The sequence below is a fragment of the Drosophila miranda genome, chromosome 4, assembly GCF_003369915.1.
Source record: "Drosophila miranda strain MSH22 chromosome 4, D.miranda_PacBio2.1, whole genome shotgun sequence".
Lineage (NCBI taxonomy): Eukaryota > Metazoa > Arthropoda > Insecta > Diptera > Drosophilidae > Drosophila > Drosophila miranda.
The window spans coordinates 25,104,465-25,130,448 of record NC_046677.1 but is presented as its reverse complement, the minus strand read 5'-3'; the positions used below and the strand labels follow the sequence as shown (position 1 = coordinate 25,130,448).

The 25,984-nt window shown below is 40.5% G+C and overlaps 2 protein-coding genes across 7 annotated transcripts in view; one reads left to right on the top strand and one right to left on the bottom strand.

Annotated features, from left to right (window-relative positions):
- The window catches only part of LOC108162024 (restin homolog), a 32,512-nt gene extending 7,732 nt beyond the window's left edge, over positions 1-24,780 (top strand). Inside the window, exons 3-18 of one of the 6 annotated variants that reach the window (XM_017296517.2) lie at positions 6,169-6,231; positions 11,555-11,692; positions 12,352-12,393; positions 13,979-14,134; positions 14,189-14,401; positions 14,480-14,645; positions 14,720-14,897; positions 15,153-15,218; positions 16,415-16,525; positions 19,440-19,550; positions 20,653-20,719; positions 20,782-22,106; positions 22,167-23,945; positions 23,994-24,130; positions 24,199-24,413; positions 24,454-24,780. In XM_017296517.2, coding sequence (XP_017152006.1) covers positions 6,169-6,231; positions 11,555-11,692; positions 12,352-12,393; positions 13,979-14,134; positions 14,189-14,401; positions 14,480-14,645; positions 14,720-14,897; positions 15,153-15,218; positions 16,415-16,525; positions 19,440-19,550; positions 20,653-20,719; positions 20,782-22,106; positions 22,167-23,945; positions 23,994-24,130; positions 24,199-24,413; positions 24,454-24,521 — 4,835 coding nt within the window. In that variant the 3' untranslated portion in view covers positions 24,522-24,780. Of the gene's footprint in view, positions 1-6,168; positions 6,232-11,554; positions 11,693-12,351; positions 12,394-13,978; positions 14,135-14,188; positions 14,402-14,479; positions 14,646-14,719; positions 14,898-15,152; positions 15,219-16,414; positions 16,526-18,727; positions 18,881-19,439; positions 19,551-20,652; positions 20,720-20,781; positions 22,107-22,166; positions 23,946-23,993; positions 24,131-24,198; positions 24,414-24,453 lie in introns of those variants that run through there. The other 5 variants (XM_017296520.2, XM_017296534.2, XM_017296533.2 and 2 more) reach the window with 5 other exon arrangements.
- Positions 24,781-24,788: 8 nt separating this feature from the next.
- LOC108162029 (DNA-directed RNA polymerase II subunit RPB11) lies at positions 24,789-25,855 on the bottom strand. The gene is made up of 4 exons (XM_017296547.2): positions 25,673-25,855; positions 25,511-25,600; positions 25,277-25,451; positions 24,789-24,878 (listed from the first exon to the last, which is right to left on the bottom strand). Exons 1-4 carry the CDS (start codon positions 25,723-25,725, stop codon positions 24,843-24,845), a joined length of 354 nt encoding a protein of 117 aa, XP_017152036.1. The 5' UTR covers positions 25,726-25,855; the 3' UTR covers positions 24,789-24,842.
- Positions 25,856-25,984: the final 129 nt, after the last annotated feature.

Below are 25,984 nucleotides of genomic sequence, written 5' to 3'. Positions count from 1 at the left end.
CATAGAAATATCTTTATAGTTTTACTGGTATTTTTTATTCCGTTTGTTGACGTCTTATTGCCATATCAAAGTCGAGCCGGCTCTAACACTATGCAAATTTGAATTTTTATATTATCTTTTTGTGCGGTTAACTTTCTTTCCGTTTTTGCCGATTGGCTTTCTTTTCTTGGCCACGTTCCGTTGGTTCGTGGCATAACACGCACATTTTGTCTGTCAATTGTCTAAGCCTTTTGCTTTTTAGATCTGGCCAACAAGTGTGGATTTTTTCCATACGTTTCGTTTCGTTTGGCTTTTGCTTTTTTGCTTTTTGCATTGGCTTTGACATTGTTATTTGTTATTTGGTATTTTATCAGCTATGAATTTATGTGTGTGCTTGTTGTTTCTTTTTTTTGGCTTCTATCGGAGCCGGCACAACAACAGAGGCAGGGGCAAAAGCAGAGGGGTCTGATAACAACAATCGTGTTGCAGAGAAAGACACACATTTTTATTTCAAGTGAATCGACGGGCAAAATAGTAGTTCCGCCTCTGCCTCTGCCTCTGTCCCTACCTTTGCAGAGGTGGTGGTGCTGCTGTTGGTTTTGTTTTTGTGGCATTGCCAGCTCAAAATGTGGGGAAATCTTATCTGCGAATTAAAATTCCTAGAGAATTAGCGTTGATGCTGATAACGATGCTCCAAGAGAGAAGAAAAATTATACCTAGAGATGCGAATGAAAAAGAAATTGTTGTACCTGTAAAGCATTATTGGATGCTGATAACGTTGGTTTTTTATTTTCCATAAATTTGGAAAGGAGAGACTAACATTTGTTGTGGAAGATTCAGGAAAAGAATTCGTAAAGTGTGTGGAAGAGATCAAATAAAACGATTAGCAGTTTTCAGTCTTTCTTCTTTCGAGATGAGAGAGGGAGAGACAGAGCAACCTCTTCATAAGGCCCTAAAGGGTAGAGAGGGATAGCTGCAAGTACTAGTACTGAAACTACCGTAAAAACGTTAGTGGAAGCTGTTTTTTTTTTTGGAATTTTTTTGTGCAAAAGAATATTATAGAAGGAAGATACTTACCGATGAGAAGGGACCCAAAAAATGGGATTTTCATCTGTATATGTGTAGAAAGACTATACCATTTTCAAGATATTAAATTATTTTCAATGCCTATGGAATGGAAAACCTGGGCAGAAAGGACAGAAGTCTGTCTTACGTAGATTACCCTACTTGTAATATCTGATCCAACGCAATATCTAGAATAATATACGAAGACATATTTCCAGAATTTATACAGCTGAAAAAGTGCTCCATAGAACCCCATAAAAATGTCGGGAAATTGTTAAAAATTTTATAAAATGTCTGATTATGGCAGATTTTCATACAGATATCATCGATAGAAATATTACAAAAATTATAAAATTTGAAACGCAAAAAAGGCGAGACGAAATATATGAAGCTTCTGCTTACACAATTGTAACTGAAATATGGAGACAGACAAATGATTAATGTGACACATTTATGTACGGATATACTTGGAAGTATATATAGTATGAAGATTACACAATCCACCTGTGTAAACAGGTGGGCGTGCCATAAAGCCCATTTTGGAGGCAGGCATCATCAGGCCTTGACAGAAAGCAGCGCTGTTCATCCCAGCTGCCGAAACAGCAGAACACCGACTTCTGTATGGAATATACTATAGTATATATACGAGAATATATCCGCTTATATATTTGCTCTCTCTCTCTCTCTCTCTCTGTGTGTCTCTCCTCATAGACAATAAAGATCTGTCTGGCGTCATTCCAGTCAATTTAGTTGGTTTGTGTACAAAAATATATGCCCTCTTGTGTTGGTTCGTTCCATTCGGTATATTTGATTTATATTTTTTGCTGTTTGAATGATCTCAGCTTTGTGTTTGTTCTACAATCATTAGGCGGGCGGCACTCGGCACACGGGGCACTCGTGGGTGGCGTATGAGTAATGCTGTTCCGATGCTGTTTGCATCACGTATACGCACCATGCCGCTGGCCCTCATTTGCCATGCAATTGTTGCTGATGTGTTTGAGCCGCTCATTTATGGCCATCTAATTGCCATAAACGGTGTTTTCTTTTGGCTAATTGCATTTCACACGCCTCGAAAATGATTTTTATTATTTATTATTGGGTAGTTTGTCGGTTGCCTTTTACTTTTCTTTCTCCCGTCCAGCGGTAATTTTATTACAGTTTGCTCAACTGAATGGAAAAAGTAATCAGCCGTAAAGAAAAGTTCAAGAAAAGGGTGTTCCCGCCCTTCCCTTGGGGTTTCTTTCTCTCTTTCTTTGAGATTATGAAATGATATTTCAGTTTTGTTGCCCCTTCTTCGGGCACATTTGTTGCGTGTAAACAAACCCATTATTGCCCTTACTTGTTGACCATTTTGCTGGCTTTGTTTCGTAGATGTTTTCATGCTTCTAATGAATTATTGGCCAGCCCGCTGGTCTTTGTCATAAGCCTAATGGAGGCTTTCATTAGGGGACCACACAGGGCATAGAGGGCTCTTCAAGAAGCCTATACTGAAATAGAACAGAAGTATCTTCGAAAATACACTTGATATAATTATGGTTAAAACTTGGAGAAGTCTTTGCTGATATATTTTTGGTTTTGTATTTGGAAACCCACAAGAAAAGGGAAACAGCAAACAGCAATCTCTTAGGTTCTTTAAACATTTATTTTTTTTTGCAACCTCTAGACAGAACCGAACCTCTTACTAATTGTGGCTTCGGGTCTACACTCGTTGGGTGTAAATCCATACAAAACCCCCCATCCTATTCCCCGGCTCTGCCTACAATTTCCATTCTCGAACTCAAAAGCTAAACAAAGTTCAGTTGCCAGCCAAACGCTTGAGGTTTCCACCAACAATTAAACAGCCATTTTAAGCACTTTTTATTCTCACTTTTTGTAGGTTTGTTGGTTTTTATTGTTTCGCTTACACTCGAGTGGTTTTAATTATTTTGCATTCAGCAATAAGAACAGAAAGAGAGGGAGAGAGAGAGAGAAGCAGGAGCTCAAAGCAAACTCAAAAGCAAAAGTCAAATAAATTAACACGTCACTTACACAATTCTCGGGGCGAAACACTCGAGAGGAGAGTCATACTTCAGTGGGGGCCCCCTCAAGTGTTAAGCTTAAAAAATACAGAACAAAAATACAATACATACTACTCGAACGATCAGTGATATTTTGGGGGGAAAAACAATTTGTGAAGTGAAGCTTTGCCCCCTAGCTAGTGTGATATCAAATATGAAAGATGATTCTTTGCTTCATTGATTGAAGGATCTGCTGGGGAGTTCTAAGAGTTCCAGGAGAAAAATATAACTCCTAAGCCACACTGGGAGCAAGAGATAGAAAGAGAGAGAGTCGCAGAGCGAGACACTGCTTAGTTGTAGAAGGACGAAGGCTTTGATTTTTGGTAGGAAGGTTTTATGGCAGTCTTTGGGGTTCGAAAATGGATTTGATCTATTGTTAAAGTCCTAGGGTCTACTCTATGAGATAAATCCATTAAAGATGTAAAGAGTTAACTAGAAATAATGATGGAATACTCTTCTAAACTCTAGCACATCTAGGAGTGTCATATAGTGATAGCTTAAGGATCTGAAACAGCCGTTTTTCCATCACTGAACAGGAGCACTGATCTTAAAGTAATCCTTCATAAATATTAATGCAAAACAAATGTTTTGCAATCTTATCTCATTGCATTGTTAGCATTTATTTAAGCCAATAAGCTGCAGCAAGCCAATTGTAACGATTTCCAGATAATAAATTTCGAATGACGCAAAACGTATCATGCTTTTTATACGCCTGTAGATATTTTAATAGAATAATATTGAAATGAATCAGAATTACAATATGCCTTAAAAATGAAAATATTTCATACTGAGTTAAACCATAAATTTTCATTGACATTAATTCATATTTTAGCAATAATTTTTGTGTCCCAGTGTCAGAAAAAAAACATTATAAAATGGCTAAAAACATTCTCGAGACATTTTTGTAGTGAATAGTTTAGAAGAACCTTTGGCAACAGTAACTAATGATTCCCATTCCACAATAAATTCCCAAAAATGTCTTGAACCCGAAACCGTAACCCAAATCAATGTCCATTCTCTTGCATCAAATATTTTATTGGATAACTGGGCAAAGCTACACCGCAGCATAGTGATTAGCGATCTTCAGCGAAATCATGCAAAGCAATCCATCAATATTCTGCATAAACTTAAGAACAGGTTCCACACAGAAAAAGAACGAAACTAGACGGACACCACACCACGGACGGAGTGACCCATAAAAAATCAAAGAAAAACCAAAGACTTGCACGTCATGCAGCATAAATATTCGAAAATTGACATTTGACTTTTGCCGAAATACTGAAGCTGTAGATTGAGTTTTGGAATATTTGTGTGTGTGTTTACCTTCCCACCAATTAACAACCAAACGAGTGGAGAATAAAACAAACAAGCAACCACTCCATATAGTATTTTTTCCCCAATTTATTTCTGTTTATTTATTTATGAATAATTATTGTATTATTCGGACAGACAGGGGAGACGCGTGTTCCGATCTACCGATAAGCATTAGTGGAAAAAAGGCAACTTAATTATCCGTTTATTTGTTTTGTTATTTTGTCAAATTATGGAAAAAAGAGTCTTGAAAATGCTTTTTGGCTAAAATGCCTCTGGACAGCGTAATTCCGTTTGCTTTTGTATTTGGTCAGTGGCCATAAACATTGGCATTCGATTGTGCAAAACCCACACGCAATTGAAGTCCATTTTGGCTCGGATCGTGCGAGCGGTGGATCGATGGATCGCTGGAACGCTGGATCGCAGACTTTTAGAGTGGGCGTGTCGCAATTTATAACTGTTTGAAACTCGGGGAGGGGTAAACCATTAAATACGGACATTAATGTCATCATTAACTGGGAGTTTGATCATCCATCTTTTATTGAAGGGGATGGGCTTCATTTAGTAGGGGGTCCCTCGAAAGAAGAAGTCCGTTTAAGGTCTTTAAACTTTTCCGAACAGCAAGAAAAGTGTGTAGACTTGGTTTCATTCTTGAAAGGAAAGCGGTTCCATTCCCAGTTCTATCATTCAGCATTTACACGTGACTGGCAATTGGCCAATCTGTTGAAATTCCACACAGAGAGACTTGCAATCTGGAAAGCAGTATAAATCAAAGAAAATTCCTTTGTAATATTTGCAATTGACAATATTTACTCATTGTAAAATTGAGTAATTATTTATATGGCATTTATTAGTGATGAGACATTTATCAAAGTATCGAAATAACGATTATTATCTGTGGAAATTGGCTTGCCATAAACGGCTTTTCTATAACAACGACTATTATAGGTTTGACTCTAGTAGAACAGAGTAAAGTTCATCGTCACGCACACGTCATGTACTTGGTTATTGAATTCTCGGGTCCGCGGCTCGATCCCAGTCGTAAGGAAAGAGCGTCATCGAAAATCTAGCCTCCTGAATTTCTTACAACTGAATTTATTTATTTTAAAGCGTTTTAAATTTGAATTATTTGTATATAAGTGAATGGTTTTAAATTTCATTAGTTCTGTATTGAAAGTACGAGTCTACATTTTGGAAAACACGAGAAACTATGTCACGAAACTTCTCCACTTTTATTAGGGTTTGTTTTCGATTATCATGCTTACAATTTCCGCTTATTCGCAGACATTCCCAGACATTCTTCTTGTACAGTACAGTGTAATCTATTTTTAAGTAATCTCCCAACAAACGTATCCCCCTTGGAATACCTTTACCGAACACACACACACACACACACAGTTATCTAATCTGTTTCGAGTGGAATGGGCCACCTTTAAGGTTGGGCGGTGTTAAGGTTGAGATCTGCCAGAGCGACCCATTACTAATTGCTACTTTGCTATTTGGCTATTTTGCCCTCTGTGTTGGCTTTTCTTTGAGAGAGAGAGAGAGAGCGCAGAGGGCGGCCCCGTTACCATGGCCTGAATACGCGCCTGAATTGGCTTGGCCCCTGGCTGGCCCCTGCCTGGCCGCTGGCTGTAATTATGATTTAATTTTATATTTTTTTACGTTTCTGTTAATTTTTTAATGCTCACTTTGCGTTTTTTGTGCGCCGTTTTCTTTCTTTTCTTTTCTTTGCGCTTTTTGATTTTATTTCCAGACACAAACAGCATGAGTCGTGAAAGCGATGACAATTTGAGTTCGATTAATTCGGCTTACACAGGTAAATATATACACATTTGTACACTATACACACTTTGACACATTTACTTGTTGCATTTTTGACACCTGGTTATTACTTGGCTTTTACTCGACTGCGTTCCATTTATAATCTCCGCTCATGACATTATTAATTTATACTTTATAATTAATTTTCAATTAATTTTGCTTGCGCGATTGCCCGAAATTAACACATCTGTGTTAACATCTTGTTTGGGGAATTGGGACACACATTAATCGAATCGAAATAATAAATCATAAATACTTTGGGAGATCAATAAAAAGAATCGCATATTTGATGTGTGTTAAAAGTGGGTGGCATGAGCATAAGGTCAGGGAAAATACTTTCATAAATTCAAAGAAAATTGTTCAGCAAATTCAGGGGAAATACTCCAACAAATTCAGGGAAAATACTAAACTTGTACGTTTTTTTCCTAGAAATCATTTTCTGGAAGCTAGTGAAACTATATTTTTTTTTATGACATAACGAATGAATTAATCATGATTAATCCATTGTGAATCTCTTAAAACGATTCTCAGTGATATACGAGTATTTACAGCTCCGTTCTATGTAATAATGGTTAATAATAGTAGTAGAATAATGGAAGTTTTCATACATACTTCCCCAATAACAAGACTATGGTGTATTTGCCCAACAGATTTTTAGATTTATTTTGTATCTAACCGAAATTAGATTATTTTAATAGATAAGTACTATCTTAAGTAATGATCAAAAATTGTAGAAACAACTATAACCAGGAAAGATGGGGTATAGATACATAAATACAAAATAGCTTTCAATCATTTTCGTTTTCATTTGAAATAATGGATGAATTCTTACTAGATTAAAAGTAACCATTTTGGTTGTGTTAAAGGTGATATTAGAATGATAATTAACTATTTAATAAATGGAATTGCCTTTATAGTCAAGGATTTTGCATTTCTGTAGATAACGTATCTTATCTGGTTTACTTTGAGCGACTGTTCCGCAATGAAAATGTATTCCATTTATATTCTCGTATTCTGTGGTATACCTCAATGTGATTTTCGTTGACAATGCCTTTCGACAGTTCAGTGATCTTCCTCAATGGCAAAATATACAAAATATATATTATAGAACAGATACAATTTTTCATTGAGTAAACTACTTGTGTATGCCAGATCTTTACTCGAATGCCGCAGTGATCCCACGATCGTATCTGGAGCCCATTTCGGCCTATCAAATCGGTTACGATCAGTCATGATTTTAATCGCTTTTTTGCCTTTAGGGTTTTCACGGAACTTCATTAGGCTAAAAAACTGTTTTTATAGATGTGGATGTGGAAGGGGCGGACCGCTTCCAAGAGTGTTCATGGAATGTCCATTCAACTGTTTGCCCTTCTCGCCAAATGAAAAACGATCGCCCGTTTTCATGCCAAACACGTTCTGAAACTTAAACAAATTTAAATTGTAATGCGAAATACGCGACACAACACAATCCAGTCGGAGATCCCCAGATACAGATACAGGCAAAGGCACAGGCACAAGTCCAACCGGTTGAGCCTCCCCACTAATATTTTTGGTTATTTACTTAACATACAGTCTCAAACGATATAGAATATACATCTATAATTTATATATGGGACACGCCTTTACCCGATCGACAGTCACGTAAGCATCTTCAGTTCATCTATTGCCCGTGGGGCACACAGGGGGCGTTGGAAACCAGTTCTCTATTAGGTGAAATTCTATTCAGCAAAAAAAGGTTCCCGGCGAAAACATTTAACATTTAAAGCGACTGAAAAATAAATATTTATATATATAAATTTATTATTGATGCAATTATTGTGCGCCCAGAACGATGAACAATCGAGATAAAAAAACATAGTGAATTCTATAGACAATGTACAGTGATGATTGTTTAGGGAAGGTTCATTGATAGAATGCTTTGACTGACGTGTTTAAGCGGGTGTCACGCTATAGTAGGGCATGACAGATTGATTAGATAGCAATTATCTAATAGATTGCAATTAGATTGTTGAGTGGTGGAATTGAGTGGTTTTTAAGTTATACGGCGGTACATTGGATCTAGTCTGGCGTCGGTTAGATCTCAGGAGTATTTTATTGACCCTGACCTGGAGCATGATGCGTAGAAGGTATCCCATAAGCGAACAGATTGGTGGTATATGGATTGATTGAATCGAAGCTGAATTTTATACAATGAAATACTTAAATTTGATTGACTGATTCATAAAAACGACAGATTTAATCCATGAATACTCCTGACTCTTCATCTGAGAAATTGTACAGAGTGTTTTAATTTTGTAACAAACAATGTTTGGGTCCTAGATCACATATCTAAAGATTAATAGGAATTGTACTCCTTGAATGCAGGAAATCAGCTGATTTGTTTGCAACTGAATGGCAAATTGCCAGTCACAGGCTTACGTTGGATGTGTAACATTACAGTAGAATCCTCGCAAGGGAGCTGTAGTATTAGATTAAAATTAAAATTCAGTAAGTTCTGGTTCAGGGAGTTGGAAGAATGTTCAAAGAATGCAATTTTGTAACCACAATTAAATATGAGAAACAAAAGAGGCAACAGGTGCAGACAGTAAGCTCCGAGATATTTATACACCCAGTTATTTATAAGCCAAACTCTCCCCCCAATAACAGGCCACACTGTAGCGTGCTCAGGCGCTTATTCAGCCCACAGTAATCACCGAGCACCGATTGTCGATCGGCAGCGGCAGATACAGCTACAGCAGCAGCTAATAATCAGTTTCTGTCGGCATTTACCAGATACAGACAGAGAGAGAGAGGGTGAAAGATTTGCATTTAACATGCCGAAAAGTCATGTAAGTCATGCCCGATGCCGCCCGATCTAGAGATGTGTGTGGGCAGGCCGGACACTGGACTCCGGGCTGAAAGAAAACCCACACTGAAGTGAGACCCAGACTCAGAACTGCAGTGGCAGCCCACACTGGAACGCCGAACCGAACAGAGAGTTTAGTTTAATTAAATGTTGTTTAATCATCTCAAAAGATAATAAACTATTGACATGGCCAGACACTGGCTGTTGATCTGGCTGATTTATCGCCCGGCTGCAGGCAACAGACGACGATTGACGATCGACGACGATCCTCCCATAAATGGACGACGTGACGAAATATTTCGCTTTGTTTTTCGCCACTTTTTTGTTTGTATTTTTGGCCAGAATCGTGAGCAAAGTGGGTCGCAGCCGCTGTCTTGCCGTCGGACTGCCGGGCTGCCATTGGAGCTGCAGCGGCACGGCGCGGCGCCACACTCCACTTGGTCTGGTCTGGTCGGATCGGGTCTGGCCCAGAGGCGGTTTGCTTTGATGAATCATAGTGTATCTGTCAGATACATGAGTTCATTAGCTGCGACACTGAATGTCAACTGCAAGGAAATCGCTTGTCATTTAGGTGTATCTAAGTTTATTTTTAGAAGCCCCCACCGATAGACGCAACTTTTCACAGTTAAATGTTGGAAAATATCAAGAGAAGGTTACCAGGGGGTGGGGAGGTTTAATTAGCAATCTATCAGAAGGCTTTGATCATTACATAAGCTATAGATACAGAGATACTCTCTGGAAGTTGTAGATAAAAGGTTTCCCCCTTTTTTGAGAGGCTTACAATTAGTGAAAGTTTTGCTTGCAAAATACAAAAAAAAAAGGGAAACACACACAAAAGATACAAAGATACATGGCCACAACAGATACAGATACAGATACATACACTTACAACGGCCAATTGTGATAATTAAAAAAAAGAAGAAAAAATAGTTTTTAAAAGCTGCCACCGTCATGATATATAATGGCAAATAATAACAAATTGTCTTGCCCGATCAGACCCACGAAAGAGCGGGATACAGATACAGATACAGATACAGATACAGTAGCGACTGGTAGCCGCACTTGCAGATACACAATTGAACCTTGACGGGCGGGCTCTTGGCTCTGGGCTCTTGGCCGGAGCCCTGCCTCCTGGCCATGTCATTTCGTTGATTAGCCAAAAGCAGATGCCCCCCAGAAAATAAAAGTATCCACCAGATACTCATAGAGCATGATGTCTGCCATAACTCACAGATACGAAATAAAAGCAATTTCAACTGACAAAAACACAATTAACTACATGACGTAGACGAAGACACGCCGCAGATTTCGCAGAAAATACAAAAAAATAGTAAACGGAAACCGAAATCGTGCAATTGAAAGAAAAGATTTACAGCGGGCGCATCTGTATCTGTATCTTTGTACGTTTATTGTTTGTGTATCTTTTCGCAAAAGTCTTTCTTCAAAAAGGCATTCATTTCTTTCTTCCGTCTCTGAGAAAAACGTTACCAAACTGTCGACAATTTAATTGATTTATGCTTTTCTTTCTCCTTTTTGGCGAAAATTGATTTTGAAAGTCGCTTGGCCTGGGAATGGGAAGTGAAAGAACGTTTTGTGTCGGTCGTAGAGAGGGAATGACACGATGAACACCATGAAAGACAAGATTCTTTAAGCTGCTTCTCTGGCAAAAGTCTTTTGGAGATTGTCTCTGGTGTATAGAGAAGATATTTAGGTGTCTAAAGCGGCTTTCGAGAGGCATTTGGGGTTGAAAACATTTTATATACATCATAAAATGTATGGGGAACAAAAAACTATAAAACTAAGTTCTTAAGAAATGTAAAATATTGTATCTTAATTGGAACTCATTTCCTGTCTGCCTAAAGTGAAATTTAGTTCGAATTATTATTCATAGGGTTTGCCTTTTTAGGCAGAAAATGAATTCCATTTAGAGAAAATTATTTAATATTTTTAGGGGCATATTTAGGAGTATTTTCTGGCAGAATCCAAGACTATTTTTGTGCCTTAACTTTTCTTCATTCCCTACAGACACAAAACATCTCTCTCTCCCTCTTTCTCTTTCTCTGAAAATTTGAGGAGGTCTAACAACATCTCAGATTACCGTCTAACCCTTACCACAACCTGCTGCTTGCGGTTCAAAGAGCTTATTAAACAACCAACAACCAACAAACAACAAGCAAACAAATTGCGCAAAACTTTCACAACTGCGTTAATTTTTAACCAACACAATAACCGATCACATAATATTTACTATATGCCTCATAAATATCCTATAACCAAAGCGGAAAAGGCAGCCATAAAAGCTGGAAAAATCAGCCCGCTCACTTGCAGGTTGCTCTCTCGGTTGCAGTTTTTTAACACCCACAAAAAATTAAAAACCCACGCTAAGCAATTCGCAAATGCATTTTCATGCGAATTGCTGCCAGAGTTCATTATATTCTATATACATATATATATTATATTGGTGCCTATATAGATCTCTATCAAGAGACTGTCAAGCGCTTCACGCGCTCCTCGCTCTCACCCACATCCGACTGGGAACGCTATGCGGCCTCGCCCTCGCCCTCGCTCTCGCGCCGCTCGATCAAATCCGAGACTGGAAGTCGCACATCTTGTAAGTTCTATTACGAACCCCGCCATCCCCCCATCGGTGCTGCATGTAGCTATAACTTTTTTTTGTATGTACCCTAGCAGGAGATACTATACTCGTTATTGTGATTCTTGGGATATCGGAATATTAAGAACTATCCCTATCTGTCCGATTGTAACCGTGCAAATTATTTCTACAAAGAAAGTCATACAAAAATAAAAGTACATTGTATTTAAATTTTGCTTTTTTCTATGTAAAAACTTTGGTTTTATAAGTAAACACTTAATTTTATTTTTTTTTAAGATTGAATTGGTTTTTTTTTTAGCGCCAAGTCTTATTTTTTATAACAGTTCTTACGAGTGAAAATTATAGAAGTTTCTTCAAGAGATACTGTCAACAGAGATCCAAATAAAATAATTTGATCTCTTAATTCTCACAAAAAATTAAGAACAAACTGAACTTCTTAGGAGAAAAATATTTAATGCTTCTATGAGCATTAAAGGCACCTCCATAAACCATTTGCCCAAATTTAGGGACTATATTATACCGCCAGGGTACATTAGACTTCGGTCCGAGCCGAAGATAGCTCTTTCTGCATTTTTGTTTGTTTATTGTTTGCTTGTTTGTTGTTTCATGTGTGCGTTATTGTTTTTGTTTTTGTTTCTGTTTCTGCAATCCAAAAGATGATCATTATCTAGAGGCCACTGGGCGACGTCGCAGCTCAGGTAAGCATTCGGTTGTGGGTGGCCTGGCCGCGCAGATACTTGTTGCATTTGCCATCTTGTGTCTTGTATCTTGTATCTGCGCAACATGTTTGGCTCTAACTATTTGCGCAGGTGGCACTTGTGTGTGCACACAGTATGTATCTAGGCCACTTGTTCGCACCTTAAACGGTCATTTGGCAGCGAACGTTAAAGTGCATTTATGGCCCAACTGTTGGCCCAACTTTTGAATGTAAATGGAGGAAGGAGAGAGGAGGGGGGAAGAGGGTGTTTGGGGGTTGTATCTTCGTCCAAAATATTGTCAAATTAACAAAGCTTAATGAGCTTAATGGCAAATGACAGAAACGTGATTGCATTTGCCTCATTTTGTGGGTGTGGCTGTGGATGTTGTCGTGTGTCTAATGAGCCAAAAGATTGCATGACATTATAGTATACAATTTTTGGATGTCAAGGTCTCGCTGGATTTCCACCAAAAGATACTTAAAACCGTAGAAGCTCTGTTGGACAGAGAAAGGGTTGGATTTATTAACGAAATGTGGGGCAAAACTGTTACGCTTTAATGCAAAATAAATTAGACGAAATTTAATCCGAAATATATGGAAAAAAAAAGAGATTAAGAGGCTTGGGATTCATGAATATGGCTAACAAGCTGTAACTTTCGTGTTTTATGTAAATTTTAGTGAATGTATTTTATATAACACAGGCGAAAAAACGCTTTAATATTGTTGTTTGGAAATCCTAACACCAGGGTTAACAGATAAAATAATAGTAATAAAAGGAACATAATTCATTTAAAATTTTCGCCTTCAGAAACAGTCGTTTTCGTTCAGGTGCAAAAAATGTGCGACTTTGTTGAGTAGTGCTAAAAATTGATGAATAATTTGAGCTGAAGCTCAGTTTAATTTCACACTTTTAAATATAATATTTCAAGGGAAAATCTTATAATTCTGCCTGGAACTCGGAAATCGGAAATCGGAACTCGGACTTCAACTTAAAACCCAAGCAGCAATTTTAAGCGCAGCTCGGGTGCAGCAAACATTATGAACAATTTGCCAGAACTAAACGTAGAATGTGGGTGGAAGTGGAATTGGATGGGGATGGGGATATAGATGGGTGGGAGGGGGTGTATGTGGATGCAATGAAAACCAGCAACGGAATAAACTTGTTCGGCTTGTTGCTGACTTCATAGCATGCAATCTGTTATTTTCCACTTAATGGTTTTCCCCCTAGAAGCACAATGGATAAATGGGCATTCAAAATAAATTAAGTTTTAGAGTTCTGCTGGGGGGCTACGGGGTACAGGCCTTAGAAACTGAATATTGAGCAGATTGAAAATGTCAAGTTTACACAGCTAGAAGCCGTTTATAGCCGTCCACATTATGCGGGGGATCGAATCTGTCGATCTGTGTCTGTGAATGGTTTTCCATTAAGCACGAGCACGAGAGCATATGCAAATTGCATATGACATCATGCCAAAGTAGAACATACTATACTATATCGCATATAGTGGGAGATAGAAGCCAATTTTAACTGGTTTGCTGTGATTGATGACTCGGAATAATCATGAACGTTGACTCTCCTCGAACAGATCACAACAGCGTCGTGCTGACAGCCAACACAGAACAGTTTATCATCGGCCAGAAGGTATGGGTTGGTGGTCTCCGTTCCGGACAGATAGCCTACATCGGCGAGACACACTTTGCACCCGGCGAATGGGCGGGCATTGTCCTGGACGAGCCGAATGGTAAGCCAGCTGCTGCCACCGAAAGTTCCCGCCTCTATTCCGATTTTCCCACAGGTAAAAACGATGGCTATGTGGCGGGCAAGAGGTACTTCCAGTGCGAGCCCAAGCGCGGCATCTTCTCGAGACTTACGCGTCTCACGGTGTACCCCATGTCCGGGGCCCTTACACCCACATCGCCCCTGGCCAAAAACTCTCCTGAACGTTCGCGAACAGTCTCGCCGACGGCCAGCATCCGCAGCTCCATGATGCGCAGTCCTGGAATAGGCAGTAAGTGCGAAATCCCTGAACCCATCCTCAGAGGAAACTCATTTTATTTTATTTTATTTTATTGCATTATTCCCACAGAGAACGGCATGGCTGTGGGCGATCGTGTGATTGTCTCATCGGGCTTTGGCAGTCGTCCGGGAATTCTACGATATCTGGGCGAGACTTCCTTTGCCCCTGGCAACTGGTGCGGTGTTGAGTTGGACGAGGCCAGCGGAAAGAACGACGGAGCTGTAGATGGTATAAGGTATACCCGAAGAATCCTGCAAAGAGATCGCATTTAAGATATTAATCCAAGAGTATTTCATGTCATCCCCACAGATACTTTGAGTGCAAGCCAAAGTATGGGGTGTTTGTCCCGATTGCCAAGGTTTCACTGTCGCCGTCGTCGAAGAAATCTCGTCTGTCACGCGCCGGGTCGCGGGAATCCCTCACATCGATCGGCACCATGAACAGCATTGCCACAACGAATACGTCGCGCATGCGCATGAATGCTCAGGTATAAGGCGGCGCCACCCACCCACACACCCTCTTCAATAGGCTAAAGCCCTCTGCGCCCCCAAGAAAACACACAAAAAAACACACTTTACAAAACACAAAACCCAAAACACAATTACCGTTTACAGTTTTGTTGATTAATTTATATTAATTTAATCCTTGTTCTGATTGATTCTCTGGTACTAACGCGTTCAAATTCTAATCGCAATCCCACATGTTCTGCTTCGTTCCACATTCCGCTGCGTTCCGTTCGTAGCAGCGCAATTCGAGCACGCCCGTCAGACCCATTGGCACGACGCCGAAAAACCAATTTTCCATGCAGGTATGCTAATCAACAACAACTACGACAAATCCTACAACAAAGTCTGTGTGTCTGGTATTCGCTGTTAGTCCCTCCCTTTCCCCAACTCCCCTCTTTTTTATTTTGGTTTGCAGTGCTCTGTTAGTTAACAGTGCACTTAGCTGTACTCACTGTTAGTTGGCCTGTTAACCCGTTAACGTCTGACAGGTGTTTGTTTTTTTTTTATTACGGAAATTGAACTCTATTGAGATAAAATATTTGGTGTTTTGGTATGATAAATGAGATTTATTTTGGGGTATTTTAGGGTATTGGGAATGTATTTAAAAAAACAATTTTTTGCATAAATTTCTGCCTTAAATCTTTTTTAGTTCAGGTTCAATAGATACTTTATATTTGTATTTAACAAATGTTTTTTTCAATTTGTATTTTATGAAAATTTAAAAAATTTTGCAAAATTTTTTTGGGGTTTTCAATAATAGTTACATCAATTGTAGCTATTTTAGGAAAAAATTAAAAAATTATTTAGATTTATTTTAAAGTCTTCAAAATAATTTGACCACCTCTAAAACTTTTTCATACCTATATCCAAGCAGACGTTAACGGGTTAAGCATTCTTATATGTATTTTAAATTCTGTGCATTTGTGGCTTAACCCTTAGAAAGTAAGCGTACAACTAACCTAAGATACTAATACACACTCACACACACACACAAACACACCCACACCCAAACAACAACAAAATATGTAAATTAATAATAAATACGCATATGCCTATATATATATATATATATTCTATATGTTTTTCCTACGCTATTTATGTGTGGTTTTCTTTTCCCCCCACTATATATAAATTTTTTATTGCATTTAAAATAAATCAAAAAATATACAATAATCAAATATTTTTCCTGCACGCTTTTGCTGTTGAAATCGTTGATCGTTTGTTGCTGTTCTTTGCATGTTTTTGTGTGTTACAATGTCAACGGTAAAAGGTAAAGCAAAAAACAACAATACACCCTGTGTTCTCTGCTAAATGCTGCACCCTGTACATACAATACACCCTACAACCTACACACATGCCTTATCTGTGCTCTCTCGCTCTGCCTTTACTCTCTCTTTTTGTGTATTTGTAACTGTGTCCTCGAGCGTCTCATAAGCTTGCTTTGTGCTCTCTCTCTCTTTCTTTGTGTTCTCTCCCTCTTTCCCACTCTAACCTAAAGGACCTCCTGCGCGAGAAGCAACAGCACGTGGAACAGCTGATGATGGAGCGCGAACTGGATCGCGAGGACTCACAGAACCAGGCGCTGCAGCTGCAGAAGAACATCAACGAGGTAATTATCTTCACCGATACCATGTACACGCCGCTGCCATATGCGGATCGCAGTCGCCCCTATCGACCCAATCAGCACAAGATCAAGAAGCAGCAACAGCTACAACATCATATTTGGCAGCCAACAACCCTAAGCAGCAGCATTACAACAACAACTATTCCAACAACAACAACAACAACAACATCCACAGCAAGGCAGCCATTACAACAACAACAACAACAACAGAAGACAAAGACGAAGAAAGTTTGGTTTTGCGATAAAAAGAAACTTTTTCCAGTTGGCTGAAGCCACAGCCCCCTGAGCGGCTCAAAGTCAATGTTTGCTCAGTCATTTGTGGCAGATGTAGAGTTGCTTCTCAATTTAATTTGTGTGTTGTTTCGTTGCATTGCACTCCACGTTTTGGGGCTGATCATTTCGTTGTTGGAATGCAATATTTAATTCCCAAAAGCTGCATTAAGAAGCAGTCGGTCATCTCCCTCACACACGCACACAACACACATCACTCACACACACACACATGGCATCTACAGCAAAGTGGAATGCAATCCACAACATCAAGGAAGAAATTGGGCGGCTACACACGATACATTTTCCATCGATGCCCTCTAGTCGCATGGGATTTTTACCAGATCCCATGCGAATCGGATCGGGTGGAAATTGTATAATGTAATAGCAGTCTGGCCGTTTTATTTCGTTGGTTTGTTGGTTCTCCCTTAATGTCTCTGTTTCCCTCCATCCTTCTGTTTGTCTTGATTTTTGATTTTTGTCTTGTGTTTTGTCTTTGTTTTGTTGGTTCTTTTCTTTTAAATTAACTCTGTTTTTTTATTCACAGTTATGTTTTATTATTACGGCTCATTGTCTGGTTTTTGTTGTTGTTAATTTAACAATTTAATTTTTGACACGTTTTATTTTTGTATGCGTAACCTCAGAAAAGCCACAAAAAGTCATCCCAAAATTGTCAGTCATTTCCCCCCTCCCAGAATGATTCATCTCCGAACTAACTTCAACACTGAGAACAGTACAAATTTCACAAGTCTAACTAGGCATGAATATGCCTAATTGGGGGGTTCAACGGTATTTAACTTGGTCAAAAAGTAAAGCTAACAATGGGTTAAGGTTATTAGGAGAATCCATTTGTGGAAGAACGCAATACAGTGCGTTTCAGAACTAGAAAACAAGTTATTCAAAAGTATTTAAATTGTTATTTATTTGGAAAAAATCCAGTACAAAGCTTTCCCCACATAGTGGATTTTCCACACAAAAAAAAAAATAAAATCATGTTTTAACAGTTTGTGCGGGCGCAAATTATTTCCTTATAATCAAAGAGTACTAGATTTAAAATTAAAAAAATTAGATAAAAAACCGAATTAAAACAGTATGAATAACCCTCTCTTTATTCATAAAAATACAAAGATTTACCTTGCATCTCAAATAACGTTTAAGTAATATTAATTTTTGCTCAATTATAGTATTTCCGTGAATAATAATTCCATAAAAGTTCCAAAGAAATATTTCACATTACATCGGAAACATTTTTCCGAGTTCAGCTCCGTTCAGACACACACTCAAAACAATCTTTACCCTTCAATTATCATTTACACTTTATAGAAAATAAACAAACACAAAAAATATATATATTATTTGCAGTAAATTTTAGCACCTTTTTGCACTTTTTGGGTTAAGCATACAGTGCGTTTCAAACCGGAAAGACATACAAGATAAACAAATTTCAGCTCGAAAATGTGTTTAATACTAAAGATTTCACTCAACTGTCTTGTGATTTCGAAACGCACTGTACCATACACTGAATATATGTAACTACTTTTGGGGCTATCTGTTTGTTTTATTCTGTTCAACAAGCTGACTGTCTGACTGGCAATATTTGATTGATGATGAATCAGTTTTGTGCTTTCTGTTTGGTTTCGTATTGAAATAAATTGTTTGTGATTGTTCTTATTATTTTGTTTAAGACTTTTCTATTTGTTTTTTCTGAGGGTTAAATTAGCAACAACATTTTCCCACCCTACCCAGAAAAACACCCACACTCCGTATTCCCTTCGATCCCTTCACCATCTATCATATTCTTACCTTTTTAACGCAAAACCAAAAACCAAAAACCAAAACCAAATGATATCTGAAAAGATGTAGCCCAGAGAAATGAAATCCTGTTTGCACAAAACTATTTTTGTATGATTTTTATAGCAAATACTGATCGAGGCGGATCGCTGGAGACGCCTCATAGCGAAGCACAGCATCCGGGTGTCCGACCTGCGACGCGAGTTCCGCGGCTGGTCGGGCAAGCACGAGAGGCACTGCATCCTCCACAGTGTCCTTACACCGCTGCGCATCAAGTAGATCCGAGAAGGGCCTAGACGACGGAAGAGACGAGATGGGGACGGTGCTCAAATGGTTCGGTGAACCGATGATGATTCTCGAGAAAGGGAAACGGAAGACAATGCTGAAGTCTGCACACAGCGTTTTATGCTGAAAAAACCAAATAAAGAATGAAATATATCTACGAGATCTTCAAAACACACAAATGAAAAAAAAAAAAAAAATTAAAAAATTAAAATGAATAATATACAAAAAGCCAAGCGTTATAAAAAACCAAATTGAATTTCCCTTTATAAAAGGTTTATTTGGCTAAAAAAAAATTGATATGAAATCTAAAAAAATTGTTGTGGAAAAAATGGAATATTTGTCGAAACATTTTGATTATTTTGTACGAAAGCGAATTCTTCTTGCTGTTGGTTTAGTTGTACGATATATACGATATACACTTAAATACTTACGATACGATACGATATGAGAAATACATTAACAATATACAAAAAACACTTTATAGAGGTTGAAATGTTGTTTTATTCATTGTTTTCGCTTGATTTCTAATTCCGATTTCCCTTCGATCCCCCAGCTAAAGTCCAGAATTATCCAATTGGAGTCGGAGTTGGGCGATGAGCGGAAGAAATCGGAGGATTTACAGTTCTCTATAGACGAGGCCCAGTCCTGTAGCGAGGAGTATAATGTAAGAAACTGTAGCAATAATTGTGTTTGCCAATGTACATTGACTATGGATGAGCATGGGATCTCCAAAGATTACAGTTAGCTTAGCAAAGGCTTAGAGCCATTGATACTAAATGCATAAAAAGGTTATCTAAGGTTACAGATGTCGTAGTCAAAATGTTGTGCGATTTATTCGTATTATCAACCATATCGTATAAGATGTTCAGAATAGAATATTATAAATATACAGTATCTATACAATATTTATTGTATCTGTAACGTACCAGAATTTATGTAAATAGTACCTCAAGAAACGTGACAGTAGATTTGAGAAGAATCTTTAAAAATAATTTTTGTATGTAAAAAATTCGGTTTAATAAGTATTATTGCAGGTTCTGTTAAAAAAAAAAATTTAAATACCTTGGTCAACGAATCGAAGAGTACTTCAGATACATTACGAGTATAGCTAAAAGAGTATTTTCGATTTACACCGAAAAGAAAAGATAGCTTACGTTGATGATCGTTCTCTTCTCTAGATTCTCTTTCTAGATAGTCTAATATTTGCCAATATTTTAAAATGAAACCACGAGTTTGTTGCATATTTGTGCCATTTCTGATATTGTTTCTTATCAGTATTGGACATGGCCCTATGTCTGCTGCTATTGCCAGAGAAAATGTGCAAGCTTTATGGCCAAACGAGAAATGGTGTTGTATTGGTGGCGATCACTGCCTACATTAACCCTTGAATGCCTCGAATTGATTGGATCTAAAAGTATGCAATGCAAATACAAATAATGGACAATTTCCAAGTGAAAGTTAATACGGAGGGGGAGAGATGGCAAAGGTTATCAGTTGGTGCAGTTTATAGAAATATTGTTCTAGAAATTGATTCAAGTATCTGAGGATATAGTCATGGGTTTTTACAGACAGACAGACAGACAGAGAGAGAGAGAGAGAGAGAGAGAGAGTTTTACACTACAGCTGATAAAGCAGGCCTAAGGAATATAAGGGATTAGATATTACCATGGAATTCCACAAACGTGGCATTGTTCCAAGCCAATGTACAGAGCACCACTGTAGATCTGAAATTAAATCCATTAATTTCCTATCCTTTGCTACTTTAGGCTCAATCCCAGGTGTACAGGAAGAAGATTCACGATCTGGAATCGAAGATCACTAAGCTGGTGTCAGGTAAAGAGATACCAAGCAATAAAAGAAAGCAAATACTTATAGTAGAACCCCCACCCCCACAGGCACGTCCAGTCTGCAGAGTTTAGCCCCCCAAGCAGCACCACCCACCTCAGACGAAGCAGAGGAGAGCCCACTGCGGGAGGAGATCACCCAACTGCAGGACAAGTTGAGTGCCCAGAAGCAGGAGACTGAGGACCGCCTGGCCGAGCAGCTGGAGGAGGAGCAGCGGCTGCGGGAGAACCTTAAGTACCTGCAAGAGCAGAATGTCATTTTGCAGGCTGAGCTGGTAGCCAAGGACGAGTCGCTGGAGAAGTTCTCTCTGTCGCAGAGCGGCATCGACAATCTGCGCCGGGAACTGGCCCTGCTCAAGGAGGAGATCGACACGCAGTCGCAGGAGGCCCAGGCGCTCTTTGACCAGAAGCTGGCGGCCAAAGCGGAGGAGCTGGCGCTAGTGGCCGGGCAGCTGCAGCAGCTGAAGAGTGCCTCCAATTCGATGATGAGCCAGCGGGCCAACATGTCCGAAGAGTGCGAGATCCTGCAGATGGAAATCCGCATGCGGGACGAACAGATCAAGGAGCAGCGCCAGCAGGTGGACGAGCTAACGACTCAGTTGAATGTGCAGAAGGCGGACAACTCCGCCCTGGACGACATGCTCAGGCAGCAGAAGGCGAGCGCCGAGGAGAGAGGCGTTCAGCTACAGAAGCGCCTCGATGAGCTCAAACAAATAAAGGAGGCTATGGAGAAGCACGAACAGCAGACGCAGAAAATGGAGCACAAGCTGTCTGAGGTTAGGCAATTGGCGGACCAGGAGAAGCTCAAGCAAGAGCAAAGTCTGACGGCCATCAAGCAACTCGAGCAGCTTAAATCGTCCATGGAGGAGCGGCTGGCCGCCAAGCTATCTGAGCTCGAGGAATGCCGAAGAGAGCTGATCGAGGCGCAGTCCAAGCTCAAAGAGACCAGCCAACTCAATGCCGAAAAGGATTTTCAGCTAAGCGAGTCCACAGAGACGCTATCCCAACTCTGGCTGGAGCTGGAGAAGAAGTCCGAGGCATACGAAACCCTGCTGGCGAACTTTGCATTGCTGAGGACAAGCCACGAATCGACTGTCGCGCAAAATGAGCTGGAGCTGCAAGCTGTCCAAGCGCAGTTGGACACAAAGAAAGAGGCCTTGAAGACGGTCGAGGACGAGCTGAAGCAACTGCAGCAGCAGGTGGCAGAGTCCGATAAGGAGGGCAACGTGCAGTTCGCCAGGCTGGAGGAGAAGATCTCCGAGCTGAATGTGCAGACAAGGAAAGCTGCGGCAGCTCTCGCCTCCAGCCAGGCGGAAGTAGACTCCAAGAACAGGCAACTGGAAAGTACAAATGCCGCCCTGAAGGAAGTTAACAAAGTAAAGATCTCCTCTAAGAAGCTCAAGAATCATTTTTAATTTCTGTTTTTTTTTCCGCAGGACTATGCGGAATCTCGAGCAGAGGCTTCGCAGTTAGAAGAATGTCTCCAGCAAATCTCTGAACAGCTTCAATCTGAGCTGCAGGCTGAAAGATCTTCGTCGAGCGACCTTCACATGAAGTTGACAAAATTCAGTGAGCAAATTGCCAGCGGCCAGAAGGAGCTGACCAGCAAGGCCGATGCCTGGGGCCAGGAGATGCTGCAGAAGGAGCGCGAGATTCAGGATCTGCGCCAGCAGCTGCACTCCAGTCAAGAGGCTCTGGCCAAGCTGAAAGCGGAGTCAGAGCAGCGGGAAGGAGCGCTGGAGGAGTCCATCCGGCATCTGAAGGAGGAACTGGCCAAGATCCAGGCGGACCAGCAGCAGTTGAGCAGCGGCACCCAGGGGACCATCAAGGAGCTAAAGGAGCGCCTGGAAATCACAAACACGGATCTCCAACACAAGGAGAAAATGGCCCAGGAAGACGCACAAAAGATCAGCGACCTGATGACCCTGGTGGAGGCCATTCAGGTGGCCAATGCCAATATATCCGAAACCAATGCAGAGCTGTCCACGGTGCTGGAAGTGCTCCAGGCGGAGAAGAGTGAAACGAACCACATCTTCGAGCTGTTCGAAATGGAGGCGGACATGAATGCCGAACGTTTGATCGAGAAGCTAACGGGCATGAAGGAAGAGCTGAAGGAGACCCATCTCCAGCAGAAGGCGGCGCAGAAGAAGTGCAAGGAACTGGAACTCAAGCTGCAGCAACGGAATGAGAGCGATCAGGAACTACATGCAGAGCTCTTGATAGCCACAGAGCAAATGCGTGAGCTGGAGCAGGCAAGGATAGAGCTGCAGGAAACTATAGAAATGAAAAACCTGCATTCCGCAGATCTGGAGGTAAAAGAAAAGAAATCCGACACCCAGTTGGACGCTCAAAGGCTATCCATTAAGGAGCTGGAAGCGAAACTCGAAGAGGCCCATGAGGCGCTTGGCAAATTCCAGGCGGATGTCGTCAAGTCCGTGATGGCACTGCAGCAGTTGCAGAAGGACAATGAACAACTTGAAGGCTCTCTGGCAAAGAAGAAAGAACTTGTTAAAGTATTGGAGGCAAGACTAGCTGAAACTACGGTCCAGTTGGATACCCAACAGGCTGAGAACAAGGAACTCCTGCAGAAACTCGAACAGACCCAGCAAAAGGAGGGAGTCCTACAGGAAGCCACCACAGAACAACTCCAACAGCTAAAACAAGCCAAGGGAGAGCTGCAAGACGCCCTAAACAAGAAAGACAGCACAGTAAAAGAGTTAGGGGCAGAACTAAAGGAAACAAAATCGCAGTTGGACAGCCAAAGAAGTTCCCTCAACGAGCTCCAGGATAAGCTTGAGAAGGCCCAGCTGAAGGAGAGGAATGTTCAAGAGGAGGTCCTCAAATCAGCCGAGCAACTGCGTCAACTCCAGCAGGCCAACGAGGAGCTGCAAACGTCCCTACAGCAGAAGCAAGGTCTTCTGGAAAAGGGCAACGAATTCGATGCCCAGCTGTCGGAATACCAGAAAGTCATCGACGAGATGGATGACTCGGCCAAGTATAAGTTCCATGAGGTGGAAGTGCTCCAAAAGAGAGTCCATGAACTGGAGGCAGCGCTGCACAAGGCCAATGAGTACCAAAAGACAGCGATCCTCGAGTCTAAGCAGATGAGTCGCCAGCTGGAGACCATCGAACGGGAAAAAACCCGGGAGATTCTGGCCCTGAGGGCGCAGGTCAACGGAGCGTCGCCCAGAGTGGTAGTGGGGGATCAGCCCGAGGTGCGTTCTTTTTTCCCTATATCCCATAAAAACTATATTTATTTGAAGATCCTTCCCATGCAGACGGAAAACTCAGAGGCCAAGATCAACTTCCTGAACTCCATCATAGCGGATATGCAGCAGAAGAACGATGAGCTCAAGGCCAAGGTTCAGGCGCTGGAAACGCAGCCAATGGACTTCACCAAGTGAGTGTCCCTACATCTTATGGATTCAATGATGTGTTCTACATATATGGAATGTTCCTTGCTTACAGACCACATGCCTTTGATATAATTACTAAGCGTAAGCCGGCGCCGCGTCTCTTTTGCGACATTTGTGATGAATTCGACAAGCACGAGACCGAAGACTGTCCGATCCAGGCTAGTGAAGATCGGGATTACTCGCCGCCGCCGACCAGCGAAACAAACAATAATGAGAAAAAGGAACGCCAGCTGCCGGCCCCACGGAAATACTGCGAGAGCTGCGAAGGTGAGTGCTTGCCAAAGGGAAATCCTATATCCAAATTAAGGAAACTTTCTTTGCCTTGCAGCCTTTGGCCACGACACCAGCGAGTGCGCTGATGAAGATACCTATTAGTTAGAACAATTTCCGAGCAACCCGTTTATATGTTTTGTTTTTTCGCCCCCTAAACGATCCGATAGAGAAACCTTTTACCTCAGCAGAGCTTCAAACTCTCGGAAGAGCAAATTGTCTCCCTGGCTGCGATGTAGCGTTTTATCAAAATTTTAATTTGTCTACATTTATCTTATGTGTATGCTACGTACGCTTAGTGCAGGTTCCTTTGGTTGTTTTCGTAAACTTTTCGAGTGTAAAAATAAATTATTTTAAAATAAAAGACGACCGTTGATATTTATTGTTTTTTATTGCTAAAGGTACATACAGTCCGAAGAGCTATAACTAATCGCCACCCTCCTTCTTCTCCTTGATGGCGTCCTGGAAGAGAATTTAAATAATTAATATTTGATACTACAGGAAGATACACTACAAGAAGGTAGTCGATATAATTTGTTTGGGTAATTTCTACCACGAAATGAATTGAATTTACGGAAGGGCCGCAATCCTACAATCAATGTGGAGGAAAATACAAATACAATTGCCTTATTAAGTATGAAGTAAAATTAACCAATATACGGATTACTGAAGATTGGTGCCGTGCCTCTAGCTCGCAACAGACATGTTCTCAAAAAGTCGCATTGATAGAAGTTAAATAAGCAGAACGCTTATAGATATTGGTTTAAGCCGATAGAGATCTGCTCGTATATAGTCTATGAGGACCGCTTTCTAAAGGCTTCTTTTGCCCTATATTCATATGAAGTGCTGCAAAAACTCACTTTAAAACGCTCTTCAAAAAGGGAGAGCTCGGCTAGCAGATCGGTAATAGCATTCATGAAGGCCTCTTGCGGCGAATATTCGGCCGTGGTCTGGATGCGTATGACGAACTTGTGCTCCAGGGGATGGGGCACCTTGTAGCCGGCAAACAAGACATTGGGATCCTTCAGCAGCTGACTGCAAAATATAAAAACGCACTTTAATAATGTTAGGCAATGGAATGGTGTTATACCGACTTGCGGATCATGTTGCCCAGAGTGTGATCCTCCTTATTGATGGTAAAAATAGCCGCATTCGTAACTTTTGTGTCCAGCTCTTTGATTATTCTGCCAAAGCGCCAAAACGGCAAGAGGAATGATGCACTGGTGTCCCTGCATTAGTTTTCCAAAGATACTCACTTCTTCTCGCCCTCGTACAGCAGGAAAGATTCGAATGTTGGTGGCGCATTCATTTTGTATGCGTTTCTATCTAGTTTTTAGTCAAATTTGTAATTTGTTTATGAAAAAATCAGCCGCACGCCAAATGCGCATGCCCAGTGTTGGTAAAGCACTAAAAAAAAAATGTATTAGTAAAAATCGGACTATTTAAGGTGGATTTATTTTCTAAAACTGAGTGCAAAACTTCAACGAAAAAAAAGTGGCAGCTCTCGGCTCTCTGCTGTTAGAAAATAAAAGAGTTATTTTTACTTCTTAACATTTTCAGCACTGATA